This window comes from Nannobrachium achirus, assembly GCF_963921795.1.
Source record: "Nannobrachium achirus genome assembly, chromosome: 11".
NCBI lineage: Eukaryota > Metazoa > Chordata > Actinopteri > Myctophiformes > Myctophidae > Nannobrachium > Nannobrachium achirus.
Genome location: NC_137820.1, coordinates 45,847,768 through 45,864,639, shown reverse-complemented (window position 1 = coordinate 45,864,639; position 16,872 = coordinate 45,847,768). Strand labels below are relative to the sequence as shown.

At 43.8% G+C, this 16,872-nt stretch overlaps 3 protein-coding genes across 3 annotated transcripts; 2 read left to right on the top strand and 1 right to left on the bottom strand.

Annotated features, from left to right (window-relative positions):
- Nucleotides 1-374: 374 nt before the first annotated feature.
- Nucleotides 375-6,369, bottom strand: fem1b (fem-1 homolog b). Its single transcript, XM_080736737.1, has 4 exons — nt 5,625-6,369; nt 4,376-4,799; nt 3,293-3,790; nt 375-2,877 (listed from the first exon to the last, which is right to left on the bottom strand). Exons 1-4 carry the CDS (start codon nt 5,870-5,872, stop codon nt 2,164-2,166), a joined length of 1,884 nt encoding a protein of 627 aa, XP_080592863.1. The 5' UTR covers nt 5,873-6,369; the 3' UTR covers nt 375-2,163.
- A 2,309-nt stretch (nt 6,370-8,678) lies between these two features.
- Nucleotides 8,679-12,158, top strand: cln6b (CLN6 transmembrane ER protein b; the record flags this gene model as incomplete). The annotated part of the gene is made up of 8 exons (XM_080737111.1): nt 8,679-8,704; nt 8,990-9,110; nt 9,325-9,423; nt 9,776-9,964; nt 10,153-10,208; nt 10,386-10,508; nt 11,708-11,836; nt 12,011-12,158. 8 exons carry the CDS (start codon nt 8,679-8,681, stop codon nt 12,156-12,158), a joined length of 891 nt encoding a protein of 296 aa, XP_080593237.1.
- Nucleotides 12,159-12,848: 690 nt separating this feature from the next.
- calml4b (calmodulin-like 4b) lies at nt 12,849-16,329 on the top strand (the record flags this gene model as incomplete). The annotated part of the gene is made up of 5 exons (XM_080737110.1): nt 12,849-12,899; nt 13,348-13,378; nt 15,445-15,585; nt 15,952-16,140; nt 16,232-16,329. 5 exons carry the CDS (start codon nt 12,849-12,851, stop codon nt 16,327-16,329), a joined length of 510 nt encoding a protein of 169 aa, XP_080593236.1.
- Nucleotides 16,330-16,872: the final 543 nt, after the last annotated feature.

Sequence of the window (16,872 nt, the reverse complement as noted above, 5' to 3'; positions counted from 1 at the left end):
GGGGGCTACTGTCTGGCCCCCACCAACCCCAGTAATAATGGTGGTATAAGAGCAGCAACAACACTAGTATATCGTCGTTGTCGGGTGGAAATCTCCTATCTCCAAATATGTACTTTCTTTTGCAAATCATACAAGGCCGTCGCACAAAAGTAGTGAAACCAGCAGATCTATAAGATCTGCTGTTTTCACTATTTAAATAATTTTTAAAATGATAAATGCAAAACGAACAGTTTTGGACATACACGATTTTCACCCGACAACGATGATATCTGAACTGTCGCTGGAGTAGCGGGAACGCCACCGTCGCCGCCTGCAATGTTGTGGCCCTCGGCTTGGTACCCTAGACATAATTCAGCCCTTGGAGAAAACTAATTGGGGAACCCTGCTATACAGTATATAGAGTTACAGTATGTATCATTTATTCTAACAAATAAATGTCACACCACCTTTAACATTATACCTCTCCTTTCTGTCTGTCTCTCAGACAAACTTTTCAACAATTCCCAGTCTCTCTCAAGCCAATTCAGATCTGTAAAACTCACACATCCTGTTTTCTCTCACAAGCACTCACACACGTGCACATGCACACACAAACACAGCCTTCACAATTCCTGAACTGTGCCACATATGATCGTCTCAGACAAAGATGAGGTAAAAAAAGGACCAGGTGACTGAAGTCCCGTCATAAAGCTGTAAGCTGGGACAATCAGGACCACTCTGACTCTTCACTGAGCCTCCACTCATCTTCTATCTCTACTAAAGGCTCTGTGGCATGCTCAGAGAAGTACGCTTTGTAGGACACAAAGAAAAACTGTTATTTTGTTTGACACTGCTGGCCGAGTCTCATTTAGTGTTTTACACTTTTATACCCTCGCCCTGGGGTGAGTCCTCACGTGGTGACTCTAAGGTCCGCCTAGGTTGACCCTGGGGTGAATTAGTTTCCATCAAGTTCCACCGTTTCTATTCACAGTCATTTAAATCGCATTCCCCAGCAGGTCGACTCAAACCGGATATGGAAAAGTTTATTTCACATTACGTGCTTTGCTTTCCAACCAGGGTTCAACAGACATGCAGCTTCTTCAAAATTAGTTTTCAGATAATACGCCGCCCTTGGTTAGGGGTGTTGCCATAGAAACAAAATGATAACGACATGATTCCAGTAGGCTAGTTTTCTTTCTCTAGGAGGAAAAAGGGATAACCACTCCCTGAGCACTTGTTTTCGGTGGAGATGACGGAGGCGCGCTGTCTCCAGGCGACCTTGAGCCACGTGAGACACCGCCGAGCGGCCGTGTCAAGCGTTGCGAAGGTCGCATGAGCCATCTCAGCGTCGTTCGAGTTATGTACACTGGTGGTGGACAGAATAGTAAATCTTCATCCCCCCGACTTTCAGCACCTCTGCGCGGTCCAAGTGAACACAGCGGAGCGTTCCCTACCTCCGGTTCAGCCAATCACAAGCTTCCGCGGGCTGGTGTTAACGGTGCCGCGACCAAAGTTCAGGGCGTGGTTATCCCTTTTACCTCCTAGAAAAAGAAAACTCGCTTCCCGTAGGGGGGAAAAGAACAAACATTTCCAAAGTTACTAATGATATCACACCTTTGTCATTCTCATTCAGCTGTGTGAAGAGTAAACTAGCAGGTTACTTTTCACAGAGTGAAACTGACAATGATGCAAACAAGACCCTCCCCTTAAAAACAATTTTAAAAGTCAAGTCAGGACTTAGGTTTTGAATTTAATATCTAAAAATGAAAAACAATACTTTTAGCGTGACATGATACAAACTTTGAGGACATTACTCTCAAGTTTTACTATTCAGACAGTTACCGCTGAGGGACAACATAGAATTTATCTGTTAAGGTTGGAGAGACGAAAACGGACAGGACGGCTGACTGAGGCTGCTGGTACTCAGCAATTCATACTTAAAAAGATATAAATGCCAAATGTGTTCAAAAACTGTTCACCCACCACCATCAGCACCGTTTTTATTCGTTAGAAAAAATAAAAATAACAAGAAATCTTCTCTTTTTTTAAAGAACGATGATGAAAGTTTATCAGTTTTCTTTAGGAGTCTTAGTATTCTCCAGTCCTGGCTGGGAGTGGAGGTTTTTTTAGAGGTGCATTTTGTGTGTGTGTGTGTGTGTTTGTGTGTGTCGGGGGTTACATGTTTCAGTGGAACTCGACAAACTCCTCCAGGGTTTTGGGGATCTGGTCTCGGTAGGTGATGTGGTGTTTGCGGACAGCGCGCGCCGCCAGGCACTTGAGGCTCATCTTCATCTGCGTCTTCAGCAGGATCTCAGAGACACCCGTGGTGCTCTTGTCCAGTGGTGTCTTACTCTGCTTGTTGGCCATGTCCGTGTGCGCGCCGGCCTCCACCAGGCTGATGATGATGGCATGCAGTGTCAGGAAGTCGCTGATAGGCCGGTTGTACTGGACGATGACATGGAGCGGGCTGTTGCCCTCGCTGTCCACGGCGTTGACCTGTGCGCCGCAGTCCAGCAGCAGCTTGGTGACCGGCGCGTTGGGGAAGCTGCACACGTCGTTGGTGTGGAAGTCGTCCACGGGCGTGGACGAGCTGGTCGCCAAGTGGAGCAGGGAGGAGCCTTGGCGGGAGCGTGGGTCGAGGCGGACCAGGTCGTAGATCTGCTTGTTGAGGCGCGCACGCTCCTCCTCACCGCAGGTCGTCTTGGTGGAGATGCAGGCCAGGTAGAGGAAGGTGAATATGTTGGACTCATAGTTGTCCAGGGCCTGTGGGAGCTCGGCCTCCGGAGAAGACTCCACCCGCTCCATGCTGCGCTGGATCTCCAGGACACTGCAGCCCAGTACTTGCTCCACGGCTGAGGCCGGGACAGGTTCCTTCAGGTGGACCATCTGGGAGAAGACCTGGAGACACAGCCATTATTTATAGTTTCTTAGATAATACAGTTGCTCCGTGCACACTCATACCACACACATTAAATTAATAGTTCAGTAGGCTATACAGAAATGTACTGCGCTGTTTAAAGGGCCGTTCACACTGAGGACTATTATACCTCTCCTTTTAAAGGATTTTAAATTTAAAAAGTCAACTGGATGGCACACCAACTATGAAAGAAAATACAATGGTGAACAAGTTATTGTTACAGTGCTGAATGCTGCTTTTAAAGTGGAAAATAATATGATTTAACAAATGCGATGCCCAGCCCTGAAGCGTGTTATTTGACAATATGAAAGAGCTGATGCAGACAGAGAAATAATGTACAAGGATTTAAAATGTACAAACAACCTCCAGAAGACACTTTTGTTCAATGTACTGTACCTGAGCAAATCTCAGCAGGTCTTTGTGCGTGTTGCGGTTCCCTCTCTGCCTGAGGCGAAGCGCATGGAGCCACAGTTTGATGCACTGCTCAAACTCCATGTTGTCGGCGTACACGGCCCCGCGGTAGATGATGGGGTGCGACACGTCCACGTTGTCCGAACCCAGGATCCTCTCCCGGACCATCAGTCCCTCCATGTGGAGCGCGTCGCGGTCCGCCCTGATGGTCTCCAACTCGCGGGGTGTGCGGCACTCGCACCGTCCGCCGTACGCCTCGATGGGAGGCAGGGGCTCTTTGGGGATGACGTTATCCACGCTGCGGTGGCGCTCCAGCATGGCCAGGTACAGGTAGTGGTAGGTCTTCAGGATGTCGTAGTTCTCCCTGTCGTTGGCAAAGGAGGCCCCCAGGAGCTCCAAAGCCTCAATGCGACTCAGAGAGTCACAGTCGGCATGAGCCAGGAGTAACTCCACCACCTCTGCCTTGCAGCTCTCTGCTGCCACCTGGACCACATCAGGACAGGAGGGGAAGAGAAAAAGAAGGGACCATGGCAGAGGAGATGAAGACAAGAGATTATAGTAACATTCCTATAGCCTCGTAAACCAGCCTCCTCCTGAAATGGCATTTGCATTTTTTCAGGAGGAGGCTGGTTTACAAGGCTTTGTTCTCACATTCCTACATTTTCATAAATTCTCTGCCAGGGTTTTGTCAAATAAAACGAAATAAAAACTGCCTATGCTACCAAATTTAGTAGATAATATACCAAATACTCTGATATGTGTGGGACCGACTGTACAATAGCATTTTCGATTTAAGCAGATATACAAGCTCACAGCACGTCACTTTGTGCCGCAAGCTTGTTACATCTGCAAGTTTTGAACATTTTTGAAAAATCTTGAAAGTGTGATTTAGAAGGCATTTGTAGAGTCGGCTTCAAGTCTTATTAATGGGTTAAAATTGCAAAAAAACACACACACACACACACACACACACACACACACACACACACACACACACACACACACACACACACACACACACACACACACACACACACACACACACACACACACACACACAATAACAACCTTGAGTGGGGTCATGCCATGTCCATTGACCACCATTGAAGCCTCATAGCGAACCAGCTCCTTGACAATGTCCAGGTGTCCTGCCTCGGCAGCAAAGTGGAGCGCCGTGGCGCCGCAGTGGGCCTTGGCGTTGGGGTCGGCCCCTCGCTCCAGCAGGAAGCTCACCACCTCGGTGTGGCCCTTGTAGGCGGCGATCATCAGACAGGTGTTGTTGTACTTGTTGGTGATGCCGATGTCCGCCTGGTGCTCCACCAGGTAGTGCACGATGTCCAGGCGCCCGTCGAAGCAGGCGGCGCGCAGAGGGGTGGAGTTGGTGATGGTGGTGTGGTTGACGTTGGCGGTGTGGCTGACGAGCATGCGCACCACCTCAAAGTGCCCCGCCCCCGCCGCGCACCAGAGGGCCGTGGCCCCGTCAATCACATATCTGGAGGAGGGACAGGAAGTTAGTTGGGATATGCACTCATTTACCCATTAAACAAAACGTGATTTAAAAGTGTAAAGTCAAGTCTAGGCATGTGACAGACACTCTTATTATCCAGAGTGACAAGTACACGCTGTGCTTCTTGTGCTGTACAACTGCACAGCCAGATTTACTTCACAGACGTTATAATCAACTGGTATCATAAAGTGCTGATACATCAAATCTATGTACCTCAGGCATTATAGTCTACTCTACTGCCTTAAATATATGCTCTGCATGGTGCTGTTTGACCTGTATGCCTGCCTAAGCAGGTTGCACCTTGTCAATGGCCTAATTATTAGACCAAGGGTCTTCAACAGGGGGTCCGGTACCCCTAAGGGGTCCTCAGTGTTAATACAGGGGGTCCCCCAACACTCCTTTTTTATATTAACCACGTGAACCCTAGTGTACTTATTCTGAGAACTTTAGCCAAAAATATAGCAGATCTACAAGCTCGGCTATTTTTAGATCGGCTATTTTTGGCAAAGAGATTTGGTGTAGAGGGGGAAAAAGAGCAGACTAAGTACATAGTGAAAGTGAAAGGTCAACTTTATTAAGTATTGACAGTTCAAGTGGTTAAATATCTGAAAAGATAAATTGACATGAATCCAAAAAAGACTGATGATTGTGCTGTCAAGCAATGAAACTATATGGAATCTCTGAAAATCTTGTGCTTCATCTCTCTCGGGGTCCTTGGCCTGAAAACATTGAATACCCCTGTATTGTATACGCCGCAGCTATTCCCCCACAACAACACTGATAAAATGTGACAACATTGCTGAGACTAACCCGTCGAATCTGACCGTGCCCGTCTGTTCCGTGTCCACCTTGTAGTGGTCCAGCAGCAGCCGGACCACCTTGTCGTGTCCGTTCCGGGCCGCTATGATGAGCGGGGTGGACCTCTGCCCCGCCAGGTGGGTGACATAGCTGAGCAGGTACTTGGTCTCGGCCTGGGAGTGGTTGAGGAGCAGGGCGGCCAGGGTCAGGACCCTGCCCTCGCTAGCCGCCTTGTACACGTACCCGGCCAGGGACTCCATGGCGCCGGTGGCCCTGCAGGTCGCCAGGGCTTCCGCTTGTTCTTCCTCCTCAACAAGTGTCTCCTACTGTGTCCACAGCAAAGCAACCCCCCGCCCATTAAAACACCGACACGGCACAAGCACCGCTCACATGAAAACAGAGATGTTTGACCCTCATCGATACGCGCACAGGTGGTCCACGGGTCGCACGCACGCGTCGGTGGAGCTGACAGCTGATGAAGGCTGACGCTCCTTGTCAACTTTTCGACACACGCCGCCCCGAACAGCTGAGCTGAGCTAGCGGGTTAGCTTCGAAAAAGCTAAACGGCAGATCTGGGGAAATAAACCAAGCTTCCAGGTTAAAATTTAACAGATGTGTGAAATTAGGGACAACATATCCTCGTTCTCTTTAGGTCACCGTAAAACACAACGATGAAAATACGCCTGTCCACGCGGGACAAATACCAAAAAATAAGTTGTGTTTTCAAAACAAATCCAGCTCTGTTGGTTGGTTTCACCTTCGCTCTCCAGTGATTTGCGGAAGTAATGGTTCAACTTCGAAGTGTTTCCGGACGGAACGCTTTCCTACTCTCACAATGGTCCGCCCTCAAAGAGCAGGGATAACTTTACTGTGGAGGGAGGAGGACTTGGCTAGGTGGATTTCAAAATACACTGCTCGGTTTACAACATTTATACAGAATATCATTGATCACTGACTGTGTGTGTGTGTGTGTGTGTGTGTGTGTGTGTGTGTGTGTGTGTGTGTGTGTGTGTGTGTGTGTGTGTGTGTGTGTGTGTGTGTGTGTGTTGGGGGTGCTGAAATTATAGGCCTAATTATAACTCCTATATCACTACCGTTAGTTAGACAAATAGATGTATGGGCAGAGTCTTATCATAATATCACCATTAGCCCTGCAGACTTTCTCCACATCGCTTACAACATCTCCACCACCATACTGCTGCTAAAAGGTAACTGATCACACAGGTTTGTTTGGACTCTCTCTCTGTTTGGCTACAGGTGTAAACTCAGACTCACAACACAAACACCAGGGGTGTGCACAGTATATGAGTGCACACTATATGAGGGATTGATTTGCACTGAAATAGAACTCAGCTGTCAATTTTACTGACCTGAACTCTGTATAGACTTTGATTAATAACTTGTACATTTTCAGTCAGGTTTTGCACCAGGCTATGTGACTGCTTTCCCTTTTTTTGTTAAAATCTTCCCCCACCAGTTTCAAGTCTTGGCTTTCCGAAATACATTTATTTTTTAAAGTCCATCATTATGACCTCCTTTTCCCCCCCCCCACCTAGATTAAGTATCATTTGGAACAGCTGGAATAATTCTGTTCATCTGAAACCAGATTATAGCTGTACGATATAACACAGTAGAATTAGGTTTATACAGATTATGGGCTTATCTCAACTGAACTTTGCAGATGACAGCTTCCCACTGGTAGAAAGACTATTGACTGCATTTTCTGACAGTGTGACTATCTTCTGAACTCAGCAAATGCTTCATTTTACTTTGCAGTGTGGTTCAGTGACAACCCAACATTAAACTCTTAACACGGTACTGGAAAAGTACATGAACGACAGGAACAAACAGGACATTACAGAACATTCATTTTATGTTGTCTTCAGAACAAGGACATCATGTTCTACAGGAAGAGGAGTGAGACAAGATTGGACATAAGCGTTGAGTTTGGACTTGATACACAATCTGTCAAGACTAAGGAGCTCTTTGGGAAACAGAGTTTGATAGAGATGGAGATGATTCACAGATGACAACGTCAGCATTTTACTGTCCATCTGCTTGACATTCACCTCTGACACTGTTTTAGCTTGGAAATTATCCAGAATTTTATCTTTTATCTTATCTTAACATAGAAAGGTTATCCCTGAAGGGAGAACATTGTTATGTTAGACTTATAGATTGTGGTATTGTTAGTAGGTTTATGGACATTGTTACAGTGTAATAGTTATAGATTGTGGAAGTTAAAGGGAAATATGGAGTCATCAATCAGGAAGCGACATACCTCAGCTCTGCATGCTGCGACCTTCATTTCCAGGTTTGACAAATCATGTTTGTTTCTTTAGGCCCATTCTACATTCTACAGATAACAGTAAGTAGTGAAACTGATACAAAATGGTCTTAAACTGCTGTCTCACCAAAAGTGTTCTACATACAGAAGAGCGTATACACAACATAAATAGCAGCTTTGTTTTGTAAAATGTATGAATGGAAAGTGGTGATGGATCACAATGACATTATTAACTAGAAAGATGTAATTCTGGGAAACTGCAAGTGTGGTTGCTGTTTTTGCATTTTCCCATTCAACACAATAGGGAAAATTGATTCACCAATCACCAATAAATTATCAAAAAAAAAAACATATCTCTTAGCAAAATGTAAGCGCACGATGAAGCCGGTCTATTTTTGAAGATCTACAAGCTCACAAGACACATTCTGAGCTTGTAGATTAGCTATTTTCAGTGACATGATTTGGTGTTGAGGCAAAAAAGAAGTGGACCAAGTATGGAGCCCTAGGGAACCCCGGTCAACTAAGTATTTTTGGTTTGTTGTGGACCCCAGGAAGAGTACTAATATAGCTTCTACTTTTGTGGCAGCTAATGGGGATCTGAATGAATAAATAATAAAGTATAAAGGGCTAACGTGGTTAGACAACCCTTTACTGACAACTATTATATAATATAGCACTCATAAATATGGCTTGAGACAAGATAAAGTACCTCTGAAATCGGTTACTCTTGCTCCTTGCACTGTAATGTGCTGATAATTTTGGGAAGTGGTGATGGAAGGATGATCCTGAAACAGCAGCTGGTATTGTGAGGGCTTTACCCTGACCACAGAACCACACCCCAGTACTTTTTATTGTGTGTGTGTATATATTGTCAATATACTGTACAAGAACCTGCTAAGATGTTCTGTGTCTGTATACAGTAGCTAAATATGTTTTGACCTAGGATTTGAAGGTCACACTATTGTTGTACGCATCAGGTTACGCAGCTGCATTTGTGTGGATAAGGTCATCAGCTCAGTGCTTGACATGCAACCTGAAAGTAAAGTTAACACAAAACCTGTCTGTTGTCTGTCTGTCGTTTCTGATCCAGACCTAGGTCCAGGTCCAGGGAAGTAAACCAGTCTCTATTTAAACCTAATTTCCATCTGGACCTGTGGATCAGCTTCACCCTACAGAACTGGCTCCTGGATGTGGGCAGGTCCATTGTTACGGTATCTCAGTTCAAAACCTGACCTGACATAGAATTGTGAATTGATGTGTTTATGGAAAAAGCAGGTTGGAGTGTCTAGTACTATAGGAGGATGTAGGAGAGATGCGCAAGGATGGACTAACTTAGATAGTATATATAGCCTATATATATGTAACCATAATAACTCTTTTATTAATATATATGTAACCATAATAACTCTTTTTATCTTTTTATAGCTGCTGCTGCCAGTGGAATGGTTTCCTCTAAACAGACCCAGCCCTGCAGACTTTCTCCACATGGCTTACAACATCTCCACCCCCATGCTGCTGCTAAAGGTAACTCATGACCCCATGGTCGTGCTGGGCAGTTCCCAGTAGAACACTGTGGTCGGTCGGTGTGTGTGTGTGTGTGTGTGTGTGTGTGTGTGTGTGTGTGTGTGTGTGTGTGTGTGTGTGTGTGTGTGTGTGTGTGTGTGTGTGTGTGTGTGTGTGTGTGTGTGTGTGTGTGTGTGTGTGTGTGTGTGTGTGTGTGTGTGTGGTTGTAGTTAATGTACTGAGGATCTCCAGGTGGCCAAACGAAGAACAATGTGGTCGTACTGGGCAGCTCTCAGGGGTTAAATGTGATTAACTTCAAGAGCGTGAAGCAACATATTTACTTAGGTCTAATTACCGTACATGTATATCCCAGCTGACAGAGCGAAGCCCCAAGACCCTCCCCCGTTCTATCATCTACCTGTGCGTCATTGCTGTTGTCATGGGGACCAGCATCCATCTGGTGGCTGACTCTATCACACATCACCTCCTCCTGATTGGCTACCAGCTCCACCTGTCCATCAGGGACAACCCAATCATGAGGAACCTCAAACCTGCTTCCCTGGTACAACCTTTGTCCCCACTACACTTATTTTTAGTGTAGTATAGTTTAGATTTGTTTAGTTACAGTATGAATGCCTCATTTCAATGTATTGTAGAAATGTATTTAGGTTATCTTGGTTTACTGTAAGGTTTATTTTAGTTTAGGGTCTAGGGTAAACTATTTTTGCTGATAATATTGTGTTTTAACAGGTTGATTCCTTTGAGCTTCTGTACTTCTATGATGAGACTCTGGGCCATTTCATGTGGTAAGAAGAAGAAGTCAAACCATATTCCCCTGAATGAGTGAATTTAAACGTTTTCTGCTAAGATCAGATAATGTTTCATTTAATTTCATGTGTATCTTTAAAGGCTCAGATGTTTTATTAAAATTAACTCAATGAACTGGGGTTGATCGTGTAATTATACTTTCTTTCTCTCTATAGGTACATTCCTCTCTTCCTCATCCTTTTCCTCTATTTCTCGGGCTGTTTCCGCCCTAGGGAGGAGGAGCCAGTGATGCCCCAGGCTGGTTGGCTCCTTTTACTGCCCAACGCACTCTACTATTGGTCAGTCTTTTTTGTACCTTTATTTAATCTGGAATAGATAACAAAGCATACTGTTTCATACTCATACAGTTACACATAGTTACACAATGGGTGCTGCCCAGTACAAGCAGTGTTTTCTACTTCAACACGATGCCAGGAAAAGTCGGAGGAGAACCATTTCCCAAGCAGCTGAAAAGCAATCCTTTGCTTCAGGCAAAGGAGTGTGTGTGTGTGTGTGTGTGTGTGTGTGTGTGTGTGTGTGTGTGTGTGTGTGTGTGTGTGTGTGTGTGTGTGTGTGTGTGTGTGTGTGTGTGTGTGTGTGTGTGTGTGTGTGTGTGTGTGTGTGTGTGTGTGTGTGTGTGTGTGTGTGTGTCTGAGAGAGAGAGAGAGCTCATCTTCAGATGGTAGAATAATTTATAAGCCAGTGTTTCTCAGCTACTGCTGAGTAATTACCTCTCAGATCTTCACAGAAGGCGACCCAGGCTGAGATAGAGATTTAATACTCATATCAGGACAAACACACTGACGCTTCACTGTCAGACCTTTTCTTTCCTTGTGTATTTTTCATTGAATTGCTTCCCTTGCCTCACCTTCACTAAGTTATTATTAAAATCAACCAATAGTAAGAAGTACAAGGACACAATGATCAGGTCCTAGATGAGTAGCATTACAAAGGATCACATTAGGAAGAGAGAAGAGGAGCACTCGTCAGCAACGTGGTTCATATAAACATTCGTCTAGGGTGCACGGCTCAGGCAAATATTGAACGTAGAACAAGGACGCCAGCACTCACTTTAGAATGAATTCTTCTTGTTTATTAAAGGGTATCACCCCCAGCAGCCGTCAGAACATACGGACGTTTCGGCCAGCGTTTCGGTCGCTGGCCGAAACGTCCGTATGTTCTGACGGCTGCTGGGGGTGATACCCTTTAATAAACAAGAAGAATTCATTCTAAAGTGAGTGCTGGCGTCCTTGTTCTACGTTACAAAGGATCACAAACAAGGATCAGAGACACAGTGACCAAACAATATTTGATCCTAGAAATATCCTAGAATATTATAAATATAGCCTATTTGGCCATTAAAAAGTATGTTTTCCTGAGCCCTTATTGTGTTATTGCATTATATGAATTCTATGATGTATTTCTCTTCAGTGAGTTATCTATCATTTATATTGTATACTATATTATTCTTACCATTACACCTGCCTGTCTGTCTCAGGTACCTGGTCACCGAGGGACAGGTCTTCATCCTGCTCATCTTCACTCTCTTTACCATGGTCGCCATGACCCTCCACCAGAAGAGAAAGGGTCTTGTCAATGACAGCAACGGACTCTTCTTGCTCTATAGGTGTGTGTATGAACGCACGCACGTACGCACGCACGCACGCACGCACGCACTCACGCACGCACGCACGCACGCACGCACGCACGCACGCACGCACGCACGCACACACACACACACACACACACACACACACACACACACTTTAATTTGTTGTTGTTGTTGTTGTTTTGTGTGTAGTTTCTGTGTTTCTCTAGGCCTTGTGTGTGTGTGGGTGGTTTGCCTGTGGAGCAACGCTGACCTCAGGAAGAAATACCCCGGGGTCATCTACGTGCCCCAGCCCTCTGCCTTCTACACACTCTACCTTCAACCAAAAAGCTATCAGTAACACACCCACCAACTCCACCCCAAAGAACTATCAAAAACAAAACCCACTCCATGACACACCATTTTACTCCATCTTATTCGATCATATCTTAAAAGAAAAGTGGCTTATTTTTTCAGTGTTATACTGTATGTGGGCTTTTATTATTTGCTTTAGTTTTTATTTATTTATTTTCTACTGTACCTTTTATAGGCAAAATACTTCATACTACTACTTTTAACCTCCTGTGATGTCTGTCTAATGCTACAACAAAATATGTTATGTTAAAGTATGTTAATCTTCAAATTAAAAAAAGTAATTATAAATTAGTCTGTGCAATTAGTCTCTGAATGTCTGTCTCATCTATGGCTGATATGCTCTTATGTCTATAGATAACTGTATCACAGCTGTACCTACAGTATCTAGCTTATCTCTCCTTTGTCTGTTTACATTACATTCTAGACAATTACTGTAACTGAGGACAAACAGATATGACCAGAATAGAGACAGGCGATAAGAAAAAAAAAGTAGGAGGGAGCCTTAATTTAATTAGAGGCTCCTTACAATTTTACTGAAGTCACACACACACACTCCAATTGTATAATCTGCCTATTGTTTATAATAAGAGTCGGTTCAGTAGAACATTAAGTCAGTAAGTAAACAAGAAGAGAGGCTTGCTTTATTGAAGCATATAGCCGCCTGCAGAAGGAATCAATGAACAAGTTCAACAGTTCAGACTTCAAACATTACACATGCGGTTTGGATGTCAGTAAAGGGAGATGGATGACACGGCACGGCACAGCGCTTCCAGTCCCACTATCATCCTCATCTTACACACACACCAGGACACCGCAACACCCGAAACACCTGATCAGCTTCAGCAGCTTCAGTAGGAACAGAGCAACAGACACATTCACCTGACAAGACTCCTGCCCGCACAGAAACCATGGTAAGTAAATGTTGGACATATTTTTATTCCACATTTCTTCTTCTAATTTTTATCTAATACCTCTAATCTTCTCTGACAACTTTACTGGATTTTAGATACAGTAGTTGTTGGACGTAGCTTACGTATATTTTATTGTTAAATAAAAATGCCACTTTAAACAAACTTAGTGTTTAACAAAGATTAATGACAGGGTCTCTGAAGTTGGCCAAATGTTGCTTTTCTGAAAACATATTTGACGTTTTTATGTTCCTATTTTTATAACAGGCAAAGTTCCTGACACAAGATCAGATCAATGGTAATGTTGGGAAATGGATCACAGCTTTTTGTGCTTGATGTTGGAAAGCTGTACTCGTACCCTAATTTCACAAAAGGATGAACAGAGTGATTTAATTGAGTTAATTGGTGCAGTTGAATAGAATAGTAGAGTAGTGCTTCCCAGCCCTGGTTCTCTAAGAGCCCTAGTACTTAAAGGGCCAGTTCACCTCTGGGGCAACCAGATCTTATTTTATTCTTGTTTGGGACACGATCAACACAATCCTGAGTTATTTTTTGTGTTCAATCTGTGTTTTGAGATATTTTAGTATTTCAGCATGAATGAGGATGCATTTTGCATCATATGATGCAGCATGATGACTCATATGATTCAAAATGCATCATCATTCATGTTGAAATACTAAAATATCTAAAAACACAGATTGAACACAAAAAATAACTCAGGATTGTGTTGATCGTGTCCCAAACAACAATAAAATAAGACCTGGTTGTCCCAGAGGTGAACTGGCCCTTTAATGTGGACTGCTATTCATGGGTTGCATTTGTAGTCCTACACCAGCCATTTTGAGGACCAACACAGGTGTTTTGATTAACGTAGAACATTACTTCTATGCCAATCAAACACCTGTGTTGGTCCTCAATATGGCCGGTTTAGGACTACAAATGCAGCCCATGCATTCTACCAGTACCTTTGGGGTTTTATCCTACAAGGACCTCTAGTACTGCTGTTTTTCTATCCTACCAGGACCTGTAGTACTGTTGGTTTTCTGTCCTATCAGGACCCGTAGTACAGTAGGTTTTCTATGCTACCAACCAGGACTTCCAGTAGGCTACTGCTGGTTTTCTTTCCTACCAGGACATTTGGAACAGCTGGTTTTCTATACCGGTACTGTTGGTTTTCTGTTCAAACAAAAAGTAAACTGCATGTCTGATTAGGGACTAATTGTGCTTGGAGCTCAGGGTGAATGTAAACAACAACAACCCAGCACCACCAGTTCCTGAGAACCAGGGTCGGGAACTGTCATTGTTGGTCTGTTTCACAACAGACTGCAGTTGAGAAGACAGACAGTAGTCAGCGTCTCACATGCCTGCATCAGTACAAAGCCTGTACTGTACAGTACTTGTTCCCATTGAATGGGGGGCACTCACTTGCTCGGGTGCATCTAATGAATACGCATGCACGCGCACACACGCACACAACAAATATATGGAAGAAAATATACTTTCAGTGGCCAAAATACATGTAAAATATAAAAATATCTATTGAAAATGCCAGGGTCCTTAGATATATTTTCAATTATATGGTTTGGCCAGTTATGGTACAATACACTGTGTGTTAAAGGACAACTTTGTTTTTATTACAACAAGGGTTAATAATTTAGATTGTGATTGGAGAAAAGAAAAGATGAGTGTTACAATGTTTTCATTTACTGCGTTCTATAGTTTTTTGCCATTTTAACGATTTTGTGGCGTAATAAATGGCAAAATATGTCTTTTTAGACAAAATAAGCCGGCAATTTATTTATTACTATTTACAGTAACACTACTAACCCCCATAAGTCACATCTTCCCATGAAAAATTGCGGTGCATCTTGGGAATGGGCTTATTGTGTCTAAAAAGACATATTTAGCCTCTTGTATATACACATGTCCCCACCCACTGAAATCAAAATCATTAAAATAGCTAAAATGATTTTAACACTCATCTTTTCTTTTTTTCTAATTACAATCTAAAATATGAACCATTATTGTAAAAAAAAACAAAGTTGTCCATGACTTTTTTTCTATCCATTGCTTGAATTCATGGATATTCTTTAGTTTTTGTCACAAGCCAATAATTTGATGAGCAGTGGTTTCCTATGGAGACACAAAGGAAACCACTGCTGGTCAGCAAATGATTGTCTTAGGAATGTGACAAAAACTAAGATATATCCATGAACTCAAGTCTCCATGGGGTGAGTAATGGATAGACAAAAAGTCATTTGGGGGGTGAACTATCCCTTTAAACTAACACTGTACAAAAATATGTGAAACATTTAAAACCTATATCCACCTGGATGTGTGCAGCTGACAGATGATGTCTTGCAGAGTTTAAAGAATGTTTTTCGCTCTACGATAATAAGAGATGTGGGAAGATCGAAGCCAAGGAGCTGATCACAGTGATGCGTTGCTTGGGTTCAAGTCCCACCTGGGCCGACGTGGACAGACACTTATTGTTCCATAAGATAGGTACAGTACTCCTGTCTCTTCACACACACACACACGCACGCACGCACGCACGCACGCACGCACACACACACACACACACACACACACACACACACACACACACACACACACACACACACACACACACACACACCTGTCTGTCTATCTGTCTGTCTGTTCATCATTTTCTCTCTCTCCTACTCCCCTGAGGTGTGTGTAATATAATACATCTAGATAAAAAGCAATAAAGAAAAAGACTATGAAATGAAAAAACACTCAAAGGTCTTCCATCTATAACTTAGATATAGTGTGTGTGTGTGTGTGTGTGTGTGCGTGTGTGTGTGTGTGTGTGTGTGCGTGCGTGCGTGCGTGCGTGCGTGTGTTCAGATAAGAGTGGAGAGCTGGACTTCTCTACATTCCTCAGCATCATGTACAAACAGCACCAGCAGGAGTCACCAGAGCAGGAGATCCTGGATGCTCTGAACATGGCTGACAAGGAGCAGAGGGGTTACCTCCTTGCCTCCGAGCTCCGCAACAAGCTCACCTCTTTGGGGGAGAAACTCACAGATGCGGAGGGTGAGGGTCAACTAGTGTGGTTTGTTTGTAAAATGCAATCCAGTTTGCTGTGGATTTTGTTTGATTGACAGCTGTGTTGTCCTGTTTCCAGTGGATGACCTGTTAAAGATGGCTGGTGTTGGGCCTGATGGACGTGTCAACTGTGTGCAGTTTGCCAAAGCAGTGAGCCGCTCAACTAGGAAGTTCTGAGTTCTGAGCGCGCGTGCACGCGCGCGCACACACACACACACACACACACACACACACACACACACACACACACACACACACACACACACACACACCTAAGTTATAGATGGAAGACCTTTCTTTTTAACAAGGGCCAAATGCTAGATGAACTTATGCCTTTTTATGATTTGAAACATTTTCTTAGTTGTGTGTAGTTGGAGAGGGGGTCTGAGTGTTTTTTCATTATTTTCATTTTCATTAATATTACCACATGATAAACTACCGTCTTGTTGTACCACCAACCCTTTTGGTGGGACAAGAACCGGAGATAAACACATTTTTCTCAGTTTCGCTACCTGGACAGTTCTATCTGTGTCGGACTACTGTAATTATTTGTCTCTATTGGACAGACAGTTAAATTCATTATATGAATGTATAGTCTAGTTTACAACGAGTAGTTTAAACGTTATTTAAAAAGCATTCCCTGGTCTAACAAACACATTGTCTCATAAAATAAGCTAGTGGTAAAACATTGCAGCATTTTATATAACATACATCTGCTAC

What these genes read in the sequence shown, in the direction of transcription:
- fem1b (XM_080736737.1), bottom strand. Translation starts at nt 5,872, where the DNA reads ATGGAGTCCCTGGCCGGGTACGTGTACAAGGCGGCTAGCGAGGGCAGG. An exon ending in GGCACGGTCAGATTCGACGG is followed by an intron (nt 4,800 to 5,624) that starts GTTAGTCTCAGC and finishes TCCCTCCTCCAG; the next exon opens with ATATGTGATTGACGGGGCCA. An exon ending in ACCTGCTGAGATTTGCTCAG is followed by an intron (nt 2,878 to 3,292) that starts GTACAGTACATT and finishes CTGTGTCTCCAG; the next exon opens with GTCTTCTCCCAGATGGTCCA.